Below are 18,457 nucleotides of genomic sequence, written 5' to 3' on the forward strand. Positions count from 1 at the left end.
ACTAGCCAGTGCACGCAATTTCAGAGTCTTTCCCAGCTCAACCACCTTGTCAGACACTGAGCAGCACGGGGGTCTCCCTGCTCCTCCTGGCAAGGTCGCCGCTCCCCTGCTCGGAGCAGAAACAGCTCATGTGGCCCAAAACAGGAGGCAGGTAACAGAGGGGATCAGATAGCAGCTCGAAACCTCAGAAACCAGGTCACCCTCCGTGTGCCGGTTGTACACAACTGTAAGTTGTGTTTTTCCTGCTTTTCTAAAAATCCAGGTGACAGGCTTTAGAGAGTACCAGGCTGTGAATTGCCTTGTGGCTCAGTAGTATAAATTAAGCACCAAAAGAGTTAACACTTGATAAAAACTGACCACAAATCTTTGACACATCTGACACAGCAAACACCATGCAGGCTGTGCAAAGCTGCGGGTGCACCCCATGTGCTTTTACGGGAACCGGTGTGTGACCAGCCTTGCGGACAGCGAACAAGCAAAGGGCCTGTTCTCCTACGATCTCGGCTCTTTACGCAACAACGTTTTGCTCTTCGCAGCAGCAGAATAATGTCTTGGTGTTTTTTCTGCCCTAGCTTGCTCCAGTGAAGGGTGAGCCTGCTATTGCTGTCGCAGGTAGAATATGCCAATACCCACCTTCGCTCTGTAAAGCCATCTAGGTAGGACCTTATAAAAAAAGTGACCAGCAAACTGCCTAGTTGGTGGGCTTTCACCACCATCAGCTCTCAAAGGTGGCTTGCCACACCCCAAGAGCAGGAGAAACCGGGGGCAGTGAGTAGGTATGCTCTGCACCGATCAAAGAGCCAGCAGAGGCAACTTTTACAACTCCTCTACTCTGAGAGGCTCCTCAGCACCTCACCCTTGGGAGGACAAAGAAAACATTTCTGTAACACAGCTAAGCACAGAGGCAAGGAAGTGTTGTCGCTGGATGGGTGCTGATCCCACCGAGATAAGGAGAGCATGGGATGGCACAAGCTGGAGCAAGCACGCAGCACTGTAAATGATGTCCAAAGCACCAGGGTGCAGCTTGAAGCAAAATTTAGACCTTGTACACCCGGAGTGGTCCGAGTGTCTCACAGCCCATTCGTGGCAATGGGCCGTACGGCTGGGCTAAGCAAGCATCCCCGGTGCAGTGATGTTTTGCAGAAGCTGAGAACGTGGCCCAGAGTGGTTTTAGAGCTGCCAGGGGTTAGTGGTCTTTTTATCTTGCAATCTCCTTGCTGCCAGGGGTTAGTGGTCTTTTTATCTTGCAATCTCCCTCCTAGACGTTTAGCGCCTTGTATGGCGAACCCAGCTGTGCTCCCTTTAAAACCACATCCTGCACGGTAAGTACAGCACTCTGAAGCATGAAACTTGCTGGGTGTTTATCTCCCCATTCTGAAATTCAAGGGTTAAACCACCCCCAGCCCCCATCACTGCTGCTGCTTCCTTCCTTCAGAGTTGTTGCTCTACAGAGCAACAGAAATGGGGCTCGCTCAGCTCATGTTAGACCAGAAATGTTCCCAGGCACCGCAGCATCTCTTGGGCCCTTCCTAAGTTACTACCTGTCCCGTGGCTGATGCTTTGGAAGCCACAGCTTTTAAAATCAGGCAGATTTGAAAGCAGTTTGTTGAGCGTGTGGGACCTCAGCTGTTTCACTTGCCCCCAGATAGCCACCCCCACGCCACTGCCCAGCTCCTGTTGCTCCTAGCCCACTCTCAGGTCCCCTCCCCTGGGCACAGCACTGCACTTTTGGATGTGTAGCTGTGCCCCCACCACGCCGGCACAGCCTGCGCCCAGACCCCACGTAGGCTGCTGCAAGGTGAGTCAACACAGACCCACAGAAGCTCTCACTCTCTCAGACTACTCCTGACCTGAGAAGTCCCCTTAAGGGAAAGAGTTTTTCTTTAATAGAGACAAAACCACAGAGGAAATCTTTCGCAATGCATACCTGGGGGTGCTGTCTCCCATTTTATTAATATATTACAGTTTTTAAATGTATATAAAAAAGTTAAAACGGATCTTTACCCGTGGCGAAGAAGCCTGCTGTCTTCCTAACAGAACCCAGGCAGAACTCAAGTTACAGAGCTGGAATGAGGAGAGAAAGGGCAGCAGCAAAGGACAAATCTTTAAGCATCAAAAGACAAGCATCTCTAAGAGCGACAGCTCTGGAAAATGAAACTCCTCCAGCAAATGTACTTGTACACCCCTTAGGGTACAATGCACTCAAAGAAATGTGTTTATCCTGGACTACGCTATAGAATATCCATAAAAACGGAGTCCGTGAAGTCTCTGGGATGCAAAGGACAGCTTAGCAAAAGGGTTTCATGCTCTTTTGGATTGTGTAGGTCCTGCGCTTTATCTCTGTGGCTGCAACGCATTCATTTCAGTTCCAGTGAAGCAGCCGTTGCAGAGCAGAATGCTAGTCCTGGGGCTGAGCCAAAGGGTCTCAGTTCCAGTCTGGGAAACATGAAAATCCCTGTTGTGCTGCCCCAGTCAGACTGCAAGGCTGGCACTCGGTTGCTAAGTGGGGCTTCACATCTTAGCTGAAATATCAAAGAGCCCCACTATTTAACAGCGACAAAGATTTAAACCAAGCACTTAGATTTCCTAATAGGAGGCCTTCAGACGGCTTGGGAAAGTGCCAGATCTTCACGTGACGCTGTGAGGATGCTCTGCCAAAGGTCTGAGACACAGAGGTCACTGGGTGCAGGGTGGTACTCGGCCCCACTCATTTCCTACAGGAGAGGGGCTGGGGGATGGACAGGTCAGTCCGCACATATGGGTATGAATGCTCGTGTTTTTTAAAGGAAAAACTGCTCTCTTTGAAATATTTTCATTCAAAGCAGTGGCTTTTCTATGAAAATGTACCATTTTGTTTTTATTATGCTGACCGCCTCAGTTCCTTTTGTTAAAGTCCAGGACAGCAGAATGAAGGTGAGTTATGAACGTGAGAGGGGGACAAGGTCAGAGGCCAGTCATCCTGGGAAGGACTCCTCTTCGCCCACTAGCCACCCAGGGAGACACGGGGAGCAAGTGGAGGCACTCCAGGCAGAAATTAAATGGAAGGGAGGGAAAACCAGAGCGTGCAACTGAAGCAGAGAAAAAAGTGTGAAGGAAAAGGAGGCCAGGAACCGCCAGTGAGGCTGCAGTCCTTTAATGAGAAGGAAAACTTCTCTTGCCAATGTGCTTGTTCGTTTCTTTTCTCTAATATCAAACCGAAGGCTGAAGGCGCACATCAGGGTGGGACAGCGGATGGCAGCAGGGTGCCTGTCCCGTGTAGCTGCCTGGCTTACCCCAGACCCCCGGGGTCTCAGCAAGCCTGCAGAGGAGCAGTACCCAGCTGGGCAGAAGTGCTGCTGTTTTCCAACCTGAAATCCATGGGAATTTCAGAAGCCCCTGGATTCCAGGCCTGCATACACTTCTCGCTGGCCTTTCCGGATGGGCTGTGGGAACAGCAGAGATGTTAGTTTGGGAATCCTTATTTCAGACAGCCTCAAACACCACCAGAGTCTTGGTCCACACCATGCGTGGAGAAAACCACAACCGAGCACACCAGTGCAGTGCTGCTCAGGCAGCGTGCACAGTGTGCTGGAAGCTGCTGCTCTGCCCCAGCTCCCTGTGGCAGCACCAGGAAAAGGGGCTCCAACCGCACCACCTTTTTCCTCCCCTCCCGGGAAAGCTTGGAGGTTGACTGGATGCTTCTTCAAAGGAGCAAAAAGGATAAATGCTACAGATGCACAGTGCTGGCTATCCCTCCCCAAGCAGCAAGAGAATGGAAAAGATGCAGGTGCTCCGTACCTCATAGTCCGGGTTTGGAACAGGGGGAGGACGCTGCGTCTTCTGACCTGCAACAGAGGCAGGAGGTCATCCTTGGTGGTGGCTCAAATAACACAGCACGAGGGGCTTTCACGGAAGTGATCACAGGGTAGTGCATACCATGGGTCACCACACATGGCTTTGTTATGAGCTTAGAGCTTTTAAAGACCCAACTGGTGCATTGGGTTTGGGTTTGGTTTTCTTTTTTATTATTATTATTATTATCATTTAGGAGGAAATCAGCTTTCTTTTGGAAAAGGTAAATTTCTAGCTTTCCTGGTGGTGAAGAAACACTTGAAAACAAGAAAACCCCGTAAGCTGTGCTTATGCCATAACGCCCAGGCTACGGCTCCACAGTACAGACACCAAATCCATCCTCCTCTGCCGCAGCAAGCTGCACAGGCACGAACGCATCATCACATTTCTGCTGAACCCAGCACACAACATGCACGCTAAGCACACAACAGGGAATTTAGACTTGCTAAAAGATTTATATCGGCTTTGTGGATGCTCAGGTAAAAGTGGCAGTGCCCGATGTGCACAAAGCCTGGCTGGTGAGTACCTATGGTATTTGGCTGGCTGGCAGCCTCCTGCTCCAAATGTCACTGCCAACACTTCTTGAACAAATCTGAACTGGCATCATGAGGTCAGCACCCTGCATCACTTTACCCCAGCATTTATAACCCATAAGCCCCACTGCTGGACCCACTGGGTCACCAAACCATGGCCTCAGAGGCCAGAAATTCAAATTTATAGTTTTAATAATGCCGTAATTTCTGATTACATGTTCTGTGAGGGGCCATAATTCTTGGTCTTTGATTGCCTGAGACAGCAGCTGAGCGGGCCAGGGCCAGGCTGGGTTTGCAGCTACACTTGCAAGCTGAGTACGCGCCGCACAGTTTGCTTCGGCACAGACTCGAGGCTGCTGCACAGCAGCCTGTGAAATGGTTTCCTATGGGCAGAAAGCCTATGACACAACACGGCAGCCACATCCATCCTGTACAAGAAGGCAGCCCGGAGCAACAGATGTGGCAAGCAGGAGCGTTGTTTGGCAAGGTATTGGAGGCTTGGGGGAAACAGTGGATGCTCCATCACCCAGCAGGGGCAAGTGCTTAATTCAGTGCTCAGCGGATGCCACAGGGAGCAGACAGCCCTGAAATGGCTCGTACCTCGTGGCCGACTGCCAGCGCCAGCACTCGCTCTCCCCTTCCTGTTTTTGCTGAAGTAATAGACGAGAATCAGAACCCCGAAGGTGATGAGAAGATCCGCAGTGATGATCCCTGTCACTGCCAAGGCATCCAGCTCCTCACAGTTTGCGCATACTGCCGAGAGGAGAGATGAAGGTGCTCAGAGACGGGCACCCTTCCTTTCCAAGCAAGGAAAGTCCAGGTCTCTCTCACCTGCTCAGTGCTAGAAGAGATACAGCTCTGGGTGGGAAGAGGAAACGAGCAAACAGAAGGGAAGGGGGACAGCACAGCCCGCTCCATCCCACCACTTCGGTCTGCAGACAGGCACAACCAGGAGGCTGGCATGTGCAACCTCCTCCGCTACCTCTGCTGTTTGCATGGCCTGAGCCCAAGGGTGCAAAACATCTCCCAGCTCATTGCCCCCCCGCCCCCTCTGCCTGCTCTGGACTCTTCAGCCCTGAATGCAGAGCAAGCAGCTGCCCGAATTTCAAATGGCTCAGAGGCTTAAATCACTCTGTCAGGGTGGGGGTAAACTCCCCCCAGCCGATGGGTCACAGGCTGTGTGCTCCAGATGGGAGGTTTCCACTCTGCGAGAGAAGAAATGCCTCTGGCCCTTGAGACAGACATTGCTCTTGCCCTGCAGCACGGCAGAAGCCGTAGAAGTCGTAGAAGAGATTAGCGCAGTGTATACGTGGGACCCATTGACCCACAGCCAGCCTGAGGACTGCAGAAGGGAAAGGCGTAGAAAGCGGGGTGATTCCTTTTGCCCAAAATGTGCTCTCGGACCCTTTTACTTCCACATACAGCGGGAATGGCCTCAGCAGCGTTGCATTCACCCAGCCCTGAAAATCCGGTCTCAGTTCCTAATACCAATCACTGAAATGTGCAAACTTCATCTTTAGCCCGTAGGCTGCTTTGTCACTCACCTCTGACATTCAGGTACATTTCATACTTCTTTTCACCTGCCGAACAGCTCACGTAGCCGGGAGAGCTGTCGTGATTCTCTATAACATACTTTCTCTCGTGGCTGGGTGATGGTGTCCCGAATAACTCCCAGGACATTCTGACTTCAGTCAAGGGACATGTGATAGTCACCGTGGTTCCAGAAATCTCCACCAGGAATTCTTTATTGGAAGATGAGCCAACGAGAAGGGAAACCAGCATTACAAACAGCTTCCCTGCCCACCCTTGATCCCACCATGACAGTTTGCTCTGCAAAATCTTTGATTTCATGTAGTAATGTAAATTATATAAAAAAATGCCCTGCACACCTGTCTTCCACATGCATGTTTTTCTTCAGTTTTTTACACCGACACTTTGCAATGCCAAACAGTATCAAAACCATCACAGAGTGCTCCACCTCTGTCAGAGAGCCTGGCCACCTGCCATGCATCGTTCTGTTTATCCATGTGCTTGCTGCTCTCTGCAAATGGCCAACCCATCTCACAGACCACTAATGGCAATTAGGGGCAACTCATTATAGCTGATTTTTCTGATTGGTGATGATAGCAGCACGTAACAGGAATCTTTTTCCTCCTAAAATACTGCTTAAACTCAAATATTTCGCTCTGCCTTTTAGTCCTCACCTGTGAAGCATTTGCAGTCTTTTTATCATGCTAAATAGATAAGAATGCTGGTAAAATACACTTACCCCCCTGTGCTTCAATATCATCTGCAAAGGAGAGAATATTAAGTGTTAACAAATTGGCCCACTATTACCTTACTGCTTGTTGCTGTTGGAAAATGCCCAACCCTGCTTGGCGATCACTAGCAATAATTCGGGACAATTCACAACAACCAGTTTTTCAAGTCAGTGAGATCAGTTACAGTTAATGAACCCGAATTTCTTCCTATCCTACAATATTTGCAAAATTCAAATATTTCTATGTGGCTTCTAGTCCTCACTCGTGAGACATAGTTGGCCTTTTTATTATACTAAAAGTTAAGAATGCTGATAAAATACACTTACCCTGCTGAGCTGCAGTGCCAGCTACAAAAGAAAGAATAGTAAATATTAAGTAATTTAGCTACTGGTATCACACACCTTTCCTACTTCAAGGGAATCCTGAACTCAGCTGCGTGAAAGAGTTGTTTATACTCCTATATTTGTGCTAAAGGCATTAGAAGCATTCTGTTAGCTGCAGCAGGATGTTGTTTTGAAATGAAGTGTTTTCCTTTGGAAGCCATTTTTAACACAGACTAACGCAGAATGGAAAATTGAATGATTTTCCGACCCAGTTTTGGGGTTATTGCAAGCTGTATACTCAACAATTTTGCTTTATTATCGTGGACCAAAGACTGCTGGAAAATCGTAACCGTGTTCCGCAGTAAGAACCACTGTCCTCTGCACGAGGACTGGACCCTGATGCATGTTTTAATGCTATAAAGCAGTTTATCGCTGTGATTTTTCTCTCTTGGTAGGAAACAAGTAGCTCCATTGAGGTCTCAGGAGCTGGAGTATTACAGAAACAGCTTTTGGGAGATGTGAATCAGGCTTGTGATTGGCTTTAAAGATACTTGTCAATAAAAAGTAACATAAATAAATAAAGGAATGAACCGTATTCAGTACTGTTGTCTCATCTCATCTCTGGTCATGCTTGCTTTACAATAGGAGTTACCTGTAACAAAATTAGAGATTTGAAATTCCACAGGCATAGGACTTGGCTGGAGAGAAGTGGATCTGATGCTTTTTTTCTTTATATAAGACCAATTTAAATGTGAAAAAAGAACAGGCCATTGCTAAACCAAATGTTTTGAATCTTCTCAAGGAATAGCAATTGGTGTTTGCAGCACATTGGCAGAGTAGCTCCAGTCTTACTGTAGTATCTTTTAATTATCTTTCAAACTTACCTTTTATAGTCACCAGCTTCTTTATAGTCTTGATAGACACTCTGCATTTCATCCTAAACCAGCTTTCTGAAGGCTGCTCAGTTCAGATGGGTGACATGGAAATTGTTGCCACTCCCATGCTATCACAGTGAGACTGATCCAAAGTTATTTACCTCCAGTCACAAAACAGTTTAGGAAACGTGGACGAACAAAGCATAAAAATAAAATTAAAGCCACAACACTTTATAGTTCACACCACTGCATAAAGCAGTGCACCGAGCTCCAGCCCTGCTGCGTGGCGTTTGGAGACCAAGTGTCTTGGTGGATCAGCTAGCAAGCAAAAATTCCCGAGGACCTCTGGTTCCTTTCTCTAGCCTAGGACTGCTGGACCCCCGTTTCTCTGTCCCTGCAACCTGCTCTCTGAGGGGAACACTCCCACTGGAGAGCAGCTGCTGTACATGCGAGCTGCAGAAGACGTGGCTGCAGGTACTTTGTAAAAGCAGCCACGCGCCCCTGTGCTTTGCTCTCCCCCCTGCAGCCCCGGGGTGGCCACCCCTCTGGTCCCCGTGGGCTCCTGGCCAGCGCTACTCACCCACACACAGCAGGAGCCCCACGAGGGGCAAGGACCGCTCCAGCCCCATCCTTGTGCTCCTCCTGCTCTTGCTTTTCTCTACCACGTCAGATTGGCATCGCTGAGGGTGGCTGCGAGGGAAGAAAGAACACATCGGCGTTTCAAGTTGTTGCTTACAAGAAAGAGGCCCACAATTTTTTCCCAGAATTGTGTACGGCAACGAACTGAGCAGTGCTGGGGAGACTCACTGTTTCCAGTGAAACCTGCAAGCAGCCAAGAAAGACACGGAACACCTATGATAAAATAAGCCCATGTCAGGAAGTGTGGAGGCTCAAAACGTCTAGGCAGGACGTCACGGACAGCAAGGGGCGGCTGCTCACACCAGCCCGGCTCAAGCCTCAGGAGACCCGTTGTGACTGTGCCAGGAGCAGGAGGAGATAAACGAGACCAGATTAAATTCGTCATCAGAACCTTCCTAAGCATTTTTCAAAGCGAGTGTCTCTGAAGTTCAGACTACTGCAAGCAACTGAACATAGGAGGGAATAAACAAAGGAACCAGAAGCGCTACAAGCGGCTCAGCACCAGAGATGCGGTGCAGCCAGCAGCAGTGAGCCTGTAAGCGCCAGGCTGTAACACCTGTAAAACCCGGGGCTTTTAGTCACGGATGGTGCAGCCTGGACTCCACTTCTGTTACTTTCCTCTAACGCAACCATTTATTCCTGCTGCCTCTTCAAGAGTGGCATTTGCCTGCTCCTCATGCAGACCCTGCAGGCATCCGGACGGTGAGGAGCGCGGCGGCAGCCTGGGTTGCAAGCCTCTGGTCTGCTGCTAACGCTCTGCACCCCCAGCCCCTCCATGACTCATGTTCGGGGGGGGGGTGTGAATGTGCCTCATTGAGTGGCTGCTCCTCCTCAGTTCTGACATCAGACTTCAACAGCTGTTCTACCTCGTCACGCACCGTTCGCACCCCTGTTATGAACTGCACCTACAACACAACCAGCTTTACTGCTGTAAATGCCCTTTGCCCGCCTGCTGGCCCATTAGCAGCCCCCACAGCAGGTCAGTGCTGGGGGGAAGGCCAAGGCTGCCGGGGGGAAGGCTCTGCCAGAAGCAGGAGGGGACACGGTGCAGAAAGCCGCCCCCCCCCCCCCCCCCCGAAAGCCTGAGCCCACCCCGGCCTGTGCCACCCCTCGAGGCTGTGCCCCGCAGCCCCCCCGCTGGCCCCCAGGGAGGCTCTGCAGGGACGTCCCGGAGCGCTCCCCGCGGGGTTGCGGCCCCAGGCTCCGCTAGGGGGCGCTCCCTGCCCGACCTTGCCCTTGCCCTTGCCCTTGCCCTTGCCCTTGCCCTTGCCCTTGGGTGTGCAGAGCCCAGGCACTGCTTCCAGCGGTGCAGCGGGCAGGGGGATTCACTATTACATCCTTGGCCGTACATGATTCCTGCTATTAAACAGCGCCGCTTCCATCCCATGCGGAGTGTCTCACAGAAGGGGTGAAGGACCAAATTCAGGTGAGGCTTGCCTACGGAATGACGAGACGTGCTGGATACTCTTACGATACTGAACAATTCAGGTTAACTAAAACTAGGTCTTGTCTAAACTGTTCAGAGATTTCTTGTCTTAACTGTTCAGAGATTTAACTGTAACAGAAAAATAACCAGTTTGTGGTTTGGTTTGGGTTTTGTGTATTGCTTTATTAACCTTAATATCATTAAGATAGAAAAATTCTCTAGAAAGAAATCAAGGAGGTTCAGTGTACCTTCTGAACTGGTCACTTCTGGTCTTTTGCACGCATTCTTCCTTAGTCCCAAGGTAAATGTGTACTACAGGGTTCAAAGAGCATCTGGATGATATGGTTTAGTTTTAGGTATCACACACCTGTGATCACTCCTATGAAAAGCAGGGAGTTGGAGCTGATAATCCTTATGGGTCCCTTCCAACTCAAGATTTGTAACTCGAACTTTAAAAGTTAAAAATAAATTCAGTATTCTCCATAGAAATTGCTGCAAGGATGTTACAACAGCAAATGGGAGGAGAGATGTCCACGTGGTTGCTCATTAGCTGGAAACCTGAGAGTCCCACTGCTGCCCTCTTTCCACCAAAACCTTGTTCTGAACAGCCCTGACACCCTCTCAAGTGTGTTCCCAGTAATGTGAAGCATCCCGATCGGAGCCCGCACTGCTGCACAAAGAGCGTGCCCTCCCTCTGTCCTGAGCTCGGAGCTGGAGGCAGCCCCTCATGCCACCCAGAGGCTGCGGCATCCTCCCCATCCCTGCCTCGGCACCACCATGAGCAAGATCAGCATCAGGCTCAATGAAAGCTCCTAACCTGGGATGACTTCTTGGAACTAGACCATGGACCAGACACAAACACAGCTGCAGCCAGCAGCAGGTTTTGCTGTTGAAGTGATTTACGGCTTTCGAATGCAAACATCCGTATTTTGCCAGCGCACATGCACAGCTCGCTTTCGTGCTCTCACAACTGCCACGTGCCTCCAGGAAAGTACTTTGTATTGCACTGAGCTTCTGTAGCGCCTTGTGCTGCTTGCTAAGCACAGTGAGGTTTCCCCAGCCATGCCTGGACTCCCACCGGGCTGGATTCCTCTCCAATGTAATTGTCTTTTGACTTTTCCAAGAACTTGACCAGCACCAGTTAACGCCGTCTCCCGATTCTTCTGTGGGATGGCTGCGAACAAGGAACATTAAAATGATCCCTTCGTTTCACTGTAGGTGCCTGTGTTTCAGCAGGACATTTCCATCCTCTGGCTGTGTGCCCACACTGCTGCCACAGACTGTTTCAGGTTGCTTTTTGGATCATTTACAGGTTTTGAAATAAATAAGAAGGAAAAAAAGGGCCCCCATTCCTTCAAGCTATCTCTAAACACCTTGAGGCAAATTTTCTTTTAGGAGCGAAATTACCTCCCACAAGGGGGGAGTGGTTTCAGGTGGAAGCTGGGAGGAGGGATGATTGCAACACAAAAGAACAAAGGAATACAGGAGGCAGAATAAATTAATCTTACCTTGAAAACCCCCCTGTTTTACACAGAAGGTGAGCTGTGCTGGCCGCACCTCGCCTCTCAGTGCGAGGGCAGGGAGCGCGCTCTGACTCAAGCAGGAAAGAGCGCTCACATTGCCTTGCAGGCTGAGAGACAGGAATTTGCTCTGCTGTGCTGGGGAGGCTTTGAGAAACTCATCTTTCGTCCAGTTATACCAAACCTGAAAGGAATTTCTCTTTTCGGCACTGCTCAACCCATGGCGTACGGACTTGCCTTCCCGATGCACGGCCCCAAGTGGCTGGGTGCTGTGCTTTTCCTTGGGGTACAGCTCCGAGGTAAGGAAACCTGGTACTGCCTGGCCTCCATTGCCATCTTGACTTTCCTCTTCTGATCCCTTAATTATCATCCTCATTAAGGCAGCGACTTTGTAGGCGTCTCGGGTGTTTGCTGTGGACGATCGCTGCGGTTCTTTCACTCTGGGGTTCACTGCAAGTGGCACGAAGTGATTGAGTTTCTTGGACAAACAGGTTTAGGTGTGTTCAGGCGGAAGAAGAACACTGGTCTCGTTCTGAGCTCTGGTTACACATCTTACTCTTTCCTGCCAGGAATCTGGACTTTAGTCCTAGATGTTTTTTTCCACTATCTTTGTTACGAGACAGTCAAGAGATTGTTAAGCAGCACTGGGTTTAGATCCTTTACACAGCAACGATTCTGGGCTGATGATAAACTTGCTTGAATTTCCAGTGGTTTTTATTTCAAGACCACCACGTCCTCCTTTCCCAAATGCATCTGCACACAGATACGCCCAGTAGCTTGTCTTGAAAAAAAGTATTTCACGCTTATTTCCCATGCTTGTTCTTTTAAAGGTGTTTAAAATGAAGACATTTGACACTGATTCTTCGGATGAGAAACATGATCTCTGCCAAGGAAGTTTTTCAAATGTGAACAATGTTTGGGCATTTCAAATCCCTTCTCCTTTGAGAAAATAAATTGTTTCGTAAGGAAGTCTTTGGTTATAGATTATTTTCAAATGCAAGAAATGTATTGATCATCTTTATTATGAAACCATATTTTACAACCCCAAATAATCTTTTTCTTTTTTTTTTTTCTGTCTTGAATCACACTGGGGTGAGTTCACTTATCTTCCTAAAGCAACAGGAAATTATTAAAATTTTCTTTTTCTGCTGGATTAGTTTGGCCAGTAAGGAAAAGGAAACTTAAGAGGACATGACCAGGAACAGGGAGGACTGTCCCTTTCGGCAGCAGCAAGATTTTTAGCCCAGCACTGCTGTTTTGTGGAAACTAACCCACTAACTCGGGGAGTTAAAGCAGACAGGCAAGCAACACAGTGATCGGGGGTGGGGGGGTGGGGGCCGAAAGCAAGAGCTTGCAGCACCACTGTTTTGGTAGCACCAACCTGCCAGAATGATTGAACTCTGTCTGGAACAGCAGGGCAAGGCAGAGGACTAGGGCTCAGCTGTGAGAGGTGTCTTCACCAGCAGCCCTTTGGCTTTCCTATTTTTCGTTATCCTTCCTTCTGTGTCTTGATGCTCCCTCTCTTGCTGACCATCTCTCTCTCAGGGTAGCATCGAGGTAGCGATGCTAACTTATTTTTAAAGCAACAGCTGTGGTGGTTTAGTTAACAAAGGATGCTTCTTTGACAAACAAGTGCTTACTGATTTATCTGGAGGATTTCCTGCAGAGTTCCTCAGCCTGACTACATTTGACTGCAGTTGGCCAGCTGGACTATTAACCTTCTACCAGGCACTGCTTACACCAATCCGGGCAGTTTTCACCATGGTGTGCATGACACTTGGGCTGATAAAACAAAGTGTATAAAGGAAAGTTCTAGCATGGGAAATAGCAGTTGTGTGTTGGGGCTCAGCAGTCCTAGCTGAAAGGGCAGGACCGCTCTTCTGAAGAAATCTTGGGGAACTGAGTGCAGCAGAGTGTAATCACATGTGAAAATGTGACCGTGAAAAGTTATATGGTACCTTTAGTGCCAGTCAGGAGTGAGTAGATATTTAAGGAAGGGTGGCATTTACAACCACATTGCACCTCCTAGATGTCAAGTTTGCTCATGCCTGAAAAGAGGCAATTCCCACAAAACAAGGTCTGTTGTCCCTATAGGCAAGTCCTTCTCAGCAGTTCCTTCTCAACCAGTTATCAGATCTGTAAACGTTTAACTGTGCAGCCACAAAACAACAAAGCAAGCACTGTACCGGCAGTTCAGATGAATACAAACTCCCTTGAAACCCCCACTGTTCAGCTGGCTTATCAACTGACAAAATCCATGAAGACCAGGGGATCTCCTGGATTCTGCATACGCAGGATCACCCTGTATCTGTGTTCTGGAGGCTGCCAGGTTAAACATCGACAGGGACAGATAAAGCAGGCTCCCAAACAGAGTAAATGCAGATAAGGAAAAGTGATGAGCTTACTCCAAGACAGTAGTTTTCTTTACCTCTAATCCCTGCTGTTTTCTTGCAGCCCTGTGGCCTGCGGTAGCCGTGGAAGTTCACACTTCCAGGGAGGTGGACGCTGTGAACGGCACTAACCTGCGGTTAAAATGCACCTTTTCCAGCAGCAGCCCCATTAGCCAGCACCTGTCTGTGACCTGGAACTTCCAGCCCGAGGACCTGGGCTCTCACGAGCCGGTGAGTGGGAACTTTACACTCCATTTCATGGAGGCACACTTGCCCAAACAAACCAGTCCCAAGGTCCAGCACTGGCTAAGCCCACTGACTGTGACAATTCCAGATGTGGGTATGGGCAAACACAGCTGGAACACACAAGTATGTACATCTTGAGCCTTTCCCCTGCTACTCAGAATCACTACGCTGAACAAGAAGTTCTGTTTACAGACCTTGGCTAAAGGCACATTCTGTTTAGTTTGGGGTAATTGGGGTTAAAATATCTGGGGCCTGATGAAAATGTACCCACTTACACCACGGCTGAACTCTATGTCTTAGCTGCTGTCCCACACCTGATGCGACCTACAGAATGTTTTAGCTTGGCCAGCATGGCAGGGCAAGCAGCTCACCTAGCACTGCCATATAACTGAAAGACAGCTGAACACAACCTAACGAAGCCTTAGGCTTGAGCAGGACAGAGCTCGCATGGCTGCTGGAGCAAAGGCACCGTCTTTTGAAATGCCCTCAGAGTCTATCTGAGAGCGACGGGGCCAACGCAGCTCCCCACAGCCTACCTCAGCCAGTGCCACTCCACTTCCACGTGCTGCTTCCATCGCAAAGACTGCACAGTGTGTAGGAATGACGGCTCCCTCTCTTTCTTGTAGGTATTTTATTACCTGAAGGAGCCCTACAAGCTGTCTGCTGGGCGGTTTAAAGAGCGAGTCACCTGGGATGGGAATATTGAGCGTAATGATGTTTCCATCGTTATCTGGAACTTGCAGCCCACTGACAACGGGACGTTCACCTGCCAGGTGAAGAACCCACCAGATGTCGATGGCACAATTGGTGAAGTGCGACTCAGAGTTGTGCAGAAAGGTGAGAAGCCAAGAACCCCACCAGAGGTCATGTGAATTTGGCCAGTGCGAAGCATTGGCAGATCTTCCTCCACCGTGGGGAAAATGTGTGGAAGAAAAGGGATTATAAAGAGAAGGCATGAGGGTAATTAATGGACACAAGGGAAAAAGGAGCCTGAGGAAAGGTTGTATTCACGGATGCAGGTTCCCAGCCTCATCCCAAGAGCCGCCTGTGTGTCCCTCCTGTTCATTTATCTGTTTCTCTCCATGCAGTGCATTTCTCAGAAATCCACTTCCTGGCGGTGGCCATTGGGTCTGCTTGTGTTCTGATGATCATTGTGGTGACAGTTGTGATTATCTGTCGACACCATCAGAAGAAAGAGCAAGAGAAGAGGATCAAGGTGGCAGACACTGAACTGTAAGGACAGAGGACAGAGAGAGAAAGGCTTCTGGGAAAGCTTGTCGAATACATCTTCATAGCTATTCAGAATTCTTGGCTTGGACCCTACACTAAGCATCTACAATGCAAAGCTGCAAACACTATCAGCAGGAATTGGCTGCTTACTTGCAGTCAGAACAGAGCCCCAGGACGAACATGTTTTGGAGTCCTCATTTTCCTCTTGCCCTTCACAGTGGCTTCTCACTCTGAGAAGTATCCAGCTGTCGTGGTGGTAGTTGGCAGATGATCGCTCTGTTCCATCAACGTGACACATGTGGTCACCATGCATGTAGCATGCTTACTGTCTTACCATGTAACTCCCTGTCATATGTTCTATATGCTGTATGTAATGCAGAATGTGACTCTGTTGCTCAGGATATCTGATTATTTTTTTTTCTGTTTTCTCTCCTTCCCCCCCCCCCCCCCCCCCCTTTTTATAACAGTAGAGAAAAGGAGAATCTGAAGATTAGAGAAGAAAAGGAAGCCAGCCCGTTAGAAGACTAGGGGTCTTTTATGGTATATACAATGCAGGTATCCATTCAAATGTTCTCTAACTAATGTCTTGGTGTTGCCGTAGACTTTCTAAGACAATTTTACTTGGGCATTTCACTTTCCTTCACAGCCAACAGGTCTTGGTAGCCATAAGCAGAAACTACTGAGACCACAGTCACTCTTCGCTCCTGAGGAGCCTTCAGAGAGACTGACAACTGAACAGGCAGTGGAGGCAGAACTGCCTCTTAACTGTAGAAGAGATTTCTCCACCCTAGGGTTGGGGATCATTTGCAGGAAAGCTGTTGCTGCTTTTCATGACATGCCTGCTTTGTACATAAAGAGGAGTGAATTAGTTTCCTTTCACGAGTTTTGAGTCTGCTTTTTGATTAATTTAATCTTTATTGTTTTAAAATTGCTACAGGAAGACTGACGCTGTTTCCAGATTTGTTTGCTTTGCTGAAACATTTCAGCATAATTTTTACGCACTCCATTTCTGAGGTCAGCAGTTGCCTCTACTATTTTTGTTTTCAACAATAACCCTGAGTAATGAATTTGTTCTGGTTTTCTTATGATCCTTCTTCTTAGGTACTTCTAATGCAGATGGTGGAAGCTTGTAATTTTGGATGTTAGAACAAAGCTGAATTACAGACGCCTCATGCTGTGAGTGTGGTATCTCTGCTCAACCTGAATTTCTTGCAAGGAAAGAGAGTGACATTAACATAAGTTGTAAACTTCCTTCACTGAAGCAAAGCAGGAGGAACCTGTCCCGTGTACAAGGAACTTTCTTTAATCTTCACACCTGCAGAATGTGAAGAAGGCTGCTCTGAAGATGAAAAAATGCCAAAAGATTTGAACAAATTCCAAGATAACTGACTGAACAGTGTTTTTCAAAGCGTCTGAGCACATGCACTCTTGCACCTTAAAAATTGCAATGTGCATTTGTGTTGCCCTATTTTTCCTCCCTCAGAATCCTCTTTGTCATCATGAAAAGGAAGACTGACAACATGAGGGATCAGAGAAGTAGCTAGTTGCTACAACATACTTTGAATCTCTTTGGTACTTTAAATGGGAAGTATTACAGTTCGGGAATGTATGCTGTTTCTTATTAGGGATAACGTTTACCAGTGGGTGTGGTTTTCATATTGATCTCTTAAAGCTTACAGGCTTTGTAACTACGGTAGCTGAGGACATTGCCTTCTGCTGTGCAGCGTGTGGCCACACACTTCGGCAGCCCCCCTCCTCTTCCCACTCCCACCCTGCCAGTACGCTGACCTTCCAAGGGAGCACACCACCGCCGGGTGGGATGCTTCTTCCCCCGTCTCAGCAGCCTTACACCCACCGCTGCAGGCACCCCAGAACTTCGGCTGGCTGCGGTTAAAGCTCAGAGGCTGCCCTGGGCAAGCGGTGCTGTGGTGGTGCACTGTCCCGCTGCTGCTTGGCATGGTAGCAGTGCTCAGTGGCTGCTAGCATGGTATCGGGCTGCCAACAGCAGCAATATCCCACTGTCTCTGCCTGCTGTTCACTGCCCAGGTGACCACCAGTGCATCTCGCTCCTGCATTCCCCTGTACTTGCACAGGCTCAGTCTCTCAAAGGCAAACAAAGCCCTAAATCATTGAAACCGCAGAGCTGTTACAGTATTTAACCAGCACCAAACCAAATCAGCCCGTTTGTTTAAAGAACATCTTTATGACTTTATAACTGTAATGTGCTGGCCACATTATCTCTTTGTATGTTTTCATTTTTGATCCTGTGTCATAAATAAAGGCGCCTTGTGGAAAGCAGTGACAGTGTCATAGATGTGCCGTGACATGGAAGTTACACAGTGCTGCCACAACACTGGAGACACCCAGTCCCACTGTGACACGGGAGATGCTCAGTCCTGCCGTGACATGGGACATGCACAGTCCCACTGTGACATGGGAGATGTTTAGACATGCAGTCCTGACACAACACGGGAGATGCACTGTCCCACTGTGACACAAGAGACACGCAGTCCTGCTGTGACACAGGAGATGCGCAGTGCAGCCGTGACACGGGAGATGCTCAGTCCTGCTGTGATGTGGGAGACACACAGTCCTGCCGTGACATGGGAGATACTCAGACATGCAGTCCTGCTGTGACACAGGAGATGCACAGGCCTGCCGTGACATGGAAGACACGCAGTCCTGCCGTGACACAGGAGATGGCTCAGGCACACAGTCCTGCTGTGACATGGGAGCTGCACAGTCCTGCTGTGACATAGGAGACACGCAGTCCTGGTGTGACACCGGAGATGCTCAGATGCGCAGTGCTGCCATGACATGGGAGAAACACGCTCCTGCCATGACATGGGAGATGCTCTGACATGCAGTCCTGACATGACACAGGACATGCTCTGACATGCAATCCTGCCATGACATGGGACATGCTCAGACACGCGGTCCTGGTTTAACACGGGACACGCTCAGGTGCGCAGTCCCACCGCACCCTTGGCACCTCAGATGAGTGGGTTTTAGCTTGGAAAAGCAGGAAAAGCAGCAAGCGGGCTCTGGCGGAACGGGCCAGCGCGGGGGCTCCGGGCCGGGCCCACTCCCCACGACAGGCAGGGGCCCGGAGCCGCGGGGGCCCGGAGCTGCGGGGGGGCGGAGCCCGCAGGGGCCCGGAGCTGTGCGGGGCTCGGAGCCGCG

The 18,457-nt window shown here is 49.3% G+C and overlaps 2 protein-coding genes across 3 annotated transcripts; one reads left to right on the forward strand and one right to left on the reverse strand.

The window, feature by feature from the left end:
* Positions 1 to 3,117: 3,117 nt before the first annotated feature.
* LOC102052256 (T-cell surface glycoprotein CD3 epsilon chain) lies at positions 3,118 to 8,786 on the reverse strand. Of its 2 annotated transcripts, none has more exons than XM_014278735.3 (8): positions 8,631 to 8,786; positions 8,404 to 8,513; positions 6,952 to 6,972; positions 6,634 to 6,654; positions 5,909 to 6,106; positions 4,965 to 5,117; positions 3,778 to 3,824; positions 3,118 to 3,422 (listed from the first exon to the last, which is right to left on the reverse strand). In XM_014278735.3, the coding sequence occupies exons 1-8, from the start codon at positions 8,693 to 8,695 to the stop codon at positions 3,366 to 3,368; spliced, it is 672 nt and encodes a 223-aa protein (XP_014134210.3). In that variant the 5' UTR covers positions 8,696 to 8,786; the 3' UTR covers positions 3,118 to 3,365. The 2 variants fall into 2 exon arrangements, with proteins under 2 accessions (XP_014134210.3, XP_027658980.2); XM_027803179.2 differs by having other exon boundaries at positions 8,608 to 8,648.
* Positions 8,787 to 11,058: 2,272 nt separating this feature from the next.
* On the forward strand, positions 11,059 to 18,323 carry MPZL2 (myelin protein zero like 2). Its single transcript, XM_005437622.3, has 6 exons — positions 11,059 to 11,707; positions 13,863 to 14,029; positions 14,671 to 14,881; positions 15,133 to 15,277; positions 15,742 to 15,829; positions 16,376 to 18,323. Exons 1-5 carry the CDS (start codon positions 11,629 to 11,631, stop codon positions 15,800 to 15,802), a joined length of 663 nt encoding a protein of 220 aa, XP_005437679.2. The 5' UTR covers positions 11,059 to 11,628; the 3' UTR covers positions 15,803 to 15,829; positions 16,376 to 18,323.
* Positions 18,324 to 18,457: the final 134 nt, after the last annotated feature.

The sequence above is a fragment of the Falco cherrug genome, chromosome 17 (assembly GCF_023634085.1).
Source record: "Falco cherrug isolate bFalChe1 chromosome 17, bFalChe1.pri, whole genome shotgun sequence".
NCBI classification, from domain to species: Eukaryota; Metazoa; Chordata; class Aves; order Falconiformes; family Falconidae; genus Falco; species Falco cherrug.